Source organism: Pipistrellus hanaki (genome assembly GCF_964339955.1).
Source record: "Pipistrellus hanaki genome assembly, chromosome: 15".
Taxonomy (NCBI): Eukaryota; Metazoa; Chordata; class Mammalia; order Chiroptera; family Vespertilionidae; genus Pipistrellus; species Pipistrellus hanaki.
This window is the reverse complement of record NC_140517.1, coordinates 1,235,741-1,241,441: the sequence shown is the minus strand read 5'-3', so window position 1 is coordinate 1,241,441 and position 5,701 is coordinate 1,235,741. Positions and strand designations below refer to the sequence as shown.

The window sequence follows — 5,701 nt, the reverse complement described above, 5'->3', positions numbered from 1 at the left end:
GCAGAGGGCGATGGAGAACATGATGTGCCTGGAGCACAGCTCTCAGATGGCCCCCCCTCCGCCCCTTACCCCACCCCCTGCCCCCTGCCCCCCGCCTCACAGGTGCAAGGGCTGTTCTGTCTCACAGGCCGGGCTCCTGGGGGTCCAGGCTGGCGGCCGAACTGGAAACCACCTGCTCTCTGTACCGAGCCGGGCAGACCGGGCACTCAGCACTCTGTCCTTCCCCTCACGGGCCCCGATCCCGGAGGCTCCTGTGGGGCAGCTGCACCCCTAGCCTTTGTCCCCCCAGAGGGAAACGGGCTCAGGCGGGCTGCTTCCGTCTGTGGTCGGCCGGCCACGCCCCAGGAGCCGCTCCCACTGCCACGGGGGCCAGGCGAGGCCACCCCCGGAGCCCGTACTGGTTTTTGTTTTCACAGCCCACCCCTCGCTGTCCTCTCCAGCTCATGGCGCCTGTGGGATTCTGTGGGGAGGAGCCCAGGGACCTGCATCTCCACGAGGATCCCCCCAGGCTCGCGAGTGCGCGCGTGTGTGTGTGTGCGCGCGCGCGCGCGCGTGGCGGGAGGTGACCGGCTGACGGCCCCGGACATCAAGGGCTGTCTGAACCCGTGGCCCCGGCAAAAGGCAGGCAGTGAGTCAGACTTCACAGCGGCGTGTCCGGCAGCAGCGATTTAATGGAGGAACCGGCAGACCCCCCCGCCCCCGGCCCCTCAGCCCCAGCGATGGCTCTGAGCGGCTTCTGCAGAGGGGACGCGGGAGGGAGGTTCGCTCATTTCCCACGGCCGTGGCAGGCCCCGCGGGCGGCTCTCACTCGCACACAGCAGCCCGGCAGACGGCTCCGGCCGCTCGGGGACCAGGGGAGGCCTGCCCCGGCCGGCCTAGCCCACCACCACCACGTCGTCGCTGGTGAACTCGTAGTAGGGCACCTCGAGGTTGAGGGGCGCGGGCCCCTTCCGGATGCGGCCGGAGGCGTCGTAGTGGGAGCCGTGGCACGGGCAGTAATAGCCGCCGAAGTCGCCCGCGTTGGCGATGGGCACGCAGCCCAGGTGCGTGCAGACCCCGATGAGGATGACCCACTCGGGCTTCTTGACGCGCTCCAGGTCGTGCTGGGGGTCCCGCAGGTGGGCCACGTCCACCGCGGCCTCCTGCTCCACCTCCTTCGGGGTGCGGTGGCGCACGAACAGCGGCTTGCCCCGCCACTTGAAGGCCATGTTCTTGCCCTCGGGGATGTCGGACAGCTTGATCTCGATCTTGGACATGGCCAGCACGTCGGCGGAGGCGCTCATGCTGGACACGAACTGGGAGACGACGTTCTTGGCGGTGTAGGCGGCGGCCACCGTGGTGGTGGCGGTGAGCAGGTAGGAGAAGCCCTTCCGGGCCTCGCTGCTCTCCTTGGAGGACTTGGTGCTGTCCTGCACCTCCGCGCGCCGGTAGTCGGAGAAGTCGGGCACTTTGACGTCGGTGTGGGAGTAGCGCACAGAGGCAGGGGCTGCAGGCAAACGAGGTGAAGCACAATCAGACACCAGGCAGCAGGCCTTTGGAGGTTCACGAGCAAGAACCACAGTGTGAAACGTGAGAAATGGCACTCACTGGCCTCAAACGCCCCGCGAGCGGTCTGGCGTATGAAACACTGAAAGCGAGATGAGGCGCCCACGACCGAGCACACTGGCCTGGGACCACAGACAACGGGGCACAGAGGCCTCCGCACTGGCAGGCGGGTCCGGGTGCACTGCGACCCGGCGCAGCACGTCTGACGCCAGCGAGCCCCGAAACAGCAGGTTCTAACCCCCAAACCCACCGTGCCGGCACCCACAGCCTGAGTCTCCCCCACAGGCTCTGGGCTCTCGGGACCCTACGCGCATCCAGCCCGAGATACACTGATGTGTGAGCTCAGCTTACAAACCCTCTCAGTGCATTTCTGCCTGTTCCTGAAGGAGCTGCTACAAACGCACAGAATACTAATTAAAAGACCTCAGACAGCCTCTGGGACTGGCTGCATCCCGTTAGCGGCAGAAAACCTGAGGCCTCTCGTTGGTGTGGCTTTAGCTTCCAGTGAAGCCCGATGCCAGGAAAGACGCCCTTACCAGAACGGCAGCACCAAGTCACACATCTCCCAGACCCAGCGCTTCCACGCGGCAGGGCAGGGCAGGGGGGCGCGGAGATCGGCCACCGTCTCTCCTCCACGGCTGTGGGTCTCCAGTGGCCGGAATTTCATGTCCGATGACGGAGAAGGAAAACACAGCCACTGTGTGTACCAGTCTGGATGTACGCTGTTCAGTTTCTATTTCTTTAAAGATCACACCTTCTGTCCTACGGCATTGTTAAATGTCTGGGAACAAATGAACTTACTGTATCACATCTAAGAGTGTTTCAGGAAGCAAATGGCTTTGCCAAGTGTGTTTTCATTTTAGGACGTTTGCCAAGCCTCCCTGTTTACAAGGGGAACACTAAAACCCCTCCTTCAGAAAACGTGTTGTTTCCAAAACAAAGGGCATTTTCATAGAAGCTGCACCTCTCCTGGCTCTCCAGTCCGTCAGTGACGGGGGCCGGCAGGGCTCACACCCGGGGAGACCCCTTGGTGCCCGGTCCTGGCTAACCAGCCGTGTGCGGAGGAGCCAGGACACAGCAGTGACTGCCTGCGACTCACCCAGCCCGCCGTCCTGCTGTGGCCTCCCTCCCGGCAGCCATCCTGTCAGATGGGGGGGGAGGGGGAGCGGGCAGTGCGTTCCCTCAGCACCACCGGGGCGCACCGGGGGCGCCTCTGCTGCAGAGGAAGGCACAGAAGCACCACACTCCTGCCCTGAGAACAGGGTCGCAGCCTCACCACGCACAGCACACGGACACACAGACACACCCAGAGGAGCTGTGGGCCAGGCCTCCGCTCGCTGCCCCCCGTTCTGCAGGCCGCCTTCGCGGGGAGTCCACGCCAGGGCGGCAGTCCCTCTAAGAACTCCCTGAGCTGTGGCACTTCCCACAGCAGACGCCTAGCCAGCCTAGCTCCCCGACAGCAACAGGAGCCCTTGTGGGACTCCATCTCCACTCGCAGAGGACAACGAAGGCGTCACACCCACACGGCTGCTCCCGCCCGCCCGCTCATGGTGCTGAAGGCGAGCTCTGGGGCACCTGGGAAATCGTCCTTCCCAGCTCTGACCCCTCTCCCGCCCCTCCCCCTGCTGCCCTCCGTTCACCAACCACGTCCACGTCTAACGTGAGCTTGGCTGCCGCTGAAGGCAGGTCCGGGCAGCCTGCCTCAGTTCTACATTCACCAGCTCCTGGAGCCGGTAAGCCCTTCAGCCGGCGTGCCACCTCCCTGATGCCGCTCACCTTCGCTACTGCAACGTCCCTCCTCACTGCTCCCACCCCCCACAGGCCTGGAGGGCGCCTGGCTCCCGCCTCGCAGTTCCAATGGCGCCCCTCACAGACCGCCAGGAATCACTCAGAAATACTTGGCACCACCTGCATGCAGAGCCCCAGGAGGGGGAGTGAGGGAAACAACGGAGACACCTTCTGTGCCCTCAGCCCAAGGTCAGTCCCAGCACACACGGCGCAGGGGGCAGCGTCCTGGCCTTCCAGCCCAAAGGAATCGCCAACAGGAAACCTGATTACCTGACCCTGACCGGAGACGGACAGGACTGGTGCACAGTGGGAAAGAGTGGGGTACCACTGAAGGTACAGAGAAGGGGGGCAAATGAAGGCAGAATCAGGGGGCCACTCGGTCACGATGCAGGGCAAGAGCCACTGACTCAAGAGTCGCTGGGCCAGGCAGGTGGCACGGCTCAGGTGGGCCTGCTGAGGCCTGGGGGGGCCTGCTGAGGGCTGCTGAGGCCTGGGGGGACCTGCTGAGGCCTGGGGGAGGGGGGGCCTGCTGAGCACCTGCTCCAGCCAAGGAGCTCATGAGACTCCTCCCGAGTAGGAACCAGGGCCCGGGTGGCCGGCTCCCACATCTCAGGAGACGCAGAAATCCTCCCAGTTTTTAGAACGAGGCAGGCTGACACCAAGGCCCTGGGCCCACAGGCTGCCAGCTCAGGACCCCAGGACCAGGGTGCAGAGAGGGCGGAGATGCTCGCAGACACAGCGGGACCAGGGCAGGGCCCCCCTCCCGCCGCTGTACGGCGGGGCGGCCCAGCCCCCTCTGCCTGGGCTCTGGGGCCTGACGATCCTGTGAACTTTTCGGTCCAACGCCGGGCACCACGGCAGACAGCCTCCGTGTGCGTGACTTTGAGGCTGCGAGGCCGTCCGTGTGCGGGTTGGGGTTGGGGGGTGGGGTCCGGGGGACGCACTGGGGGAACTTCCCGGGTCACCGGCAGAGCTCCAGCTGCTGGGCGCGTACCAAGTGCCCCGGCGTCCCCACCACCGCGGCAGGGCGTCCTCATCCGAGCCTCCCGGCACGGCCTGGAGTTCGGGACAATCACCCCCGGTTTCCCCGGAGAGAAAGCCGCTTAGCCGCCAGCCTCTGGGGGAGCAGCTGGACCCCGAGTTCCGGATGGGAATCCAAAGCCGAGCCCAGGGCTGGGGCCCGGCCTGGCGCCACGGAGGACACGCGGGGGCCGAGGGGGCTGGAGCGATCGCCCAGCCCGCGGGCCCCCGCACAGGCGGACAGCGGGCCCCCCGGAGGCGGACAGCGGGCCCCCCGGAGGCGGACAGCGGGCCCCCCGGAGGCGGACAGCGGGGCCCCCGGAGGCGGAGAGCGGGCCCCCCGGAGGCGGAAGCTGGGGCCGCGGAGGCGGACAGCGGGCCCCCCGGAGGCGGACAGCGGGGCCCCCGGAGGCGGACAGCGGGGCCCCCGGAGTTGGACAGCGGGGCCCGCACAGGCGGACAGCGGGCCCCCCGGAGGCGGAAGCTGAGCCCGCGGACCCGCCAGGGCCCGGCCGCCCTGCCCTCCACCAGGGCCGGCTTCTCCCCCAGGCCCGCCCTCCCCGCGGCTCTGGGCCTGGGGCACCCGGGACCCCCGCTCACCGTTAAGGCCCACGACGGCGATGAGGGGCCCGCTCGCGGCCTGGCCGTTCAGCGACTCCCGGCAGAGGAAGGGCCGCTTCACGTCCAGCACCGGCGGCTCCGGGGCCGGGGGCAGCGCGGCCTGCACCAGGGGCCGCAGCGCGCCCGCCACCGCGCGGGAAGAGGCCGACAGGACGGGCGCGAACGGGCCCGAGCGGGCAGCGACCGACAACATGGCGACGGCTGCTCCAGACGCCGGCCGGTCACAGAGACGACCTTCCGCCCGCCGCGCAGGCGCGGGGAGGCGCGGCGGCGCGGACGCCAGACGTCAGCGCGCCGGTGGGCGGGGCGTGCGTCGGAGGCGGGGCCAAGAACCCAGGGCGGGGGCGGGGGCAGGAGCCCAGGCCAGGGGCGGGGCGTGCGTCGGGGGCGGGGCCAAGAGCCCAGGCCGGGGCGGGGCCAAGAGCTTTGCAAGGCGCCGGGGTCCCGCGACCTGACGTCTCCACCTGCGCGACGGCCGGCGGGGATGGTGCCGGCTGTACCTGCGCTCTTAGCGGCGCCAGGACTCGCAGCGCGGCCTCGGGTTCGTGTCCACACAGCTCTGCGCCCGGTCCTGGGCGCCCCAGAGCCCGGGAGACGCTCGCCCTGCCTGGGGCCCCGCCTCCTGGCCACCGCCCCTCGGGCTCAGACTGAGGCCGTCGCCTCCCCCGGGCTCGGTGACCATTACCCTGGGAGGGCCCGGTGCCCTCTCCGCGCCAGCCCTGGGCAC

At 68.5% G+C, this 5,701-nt stretch overlaps 1 protein-coding gene across 1 annotated transcript; it reads right to left on the bottom strand.

Moving 5' to 3' along the window:
* Positions 1-651: 651 nt before the first annotated feature.
* On the bottom strand, positions 652-5,273 carry UQCRFS1 (ubiquinol-cytochrome c reductase, Rieske iron-sulfur polypeptide 1). Its single transcript, XM_084905646.1, has 2 exons — positions 4,954-5,273; positions 652-1,486 (listed from the first exon to the last, which is right to left on the bottom strand). Exons 1-2 carry the CDS (start codon positions 5,165-5,167, stop codon positions 876-878), a joined length of 825 nt encoding a protein of 274 aa, XP_084761772.1. The 5' UTR covers positions 5,168-5,273; the 3' UTR covers positions 652-875.
* Between the last annotated feature and the right edge of the window lie 428 nt (positions 5,274-5,701).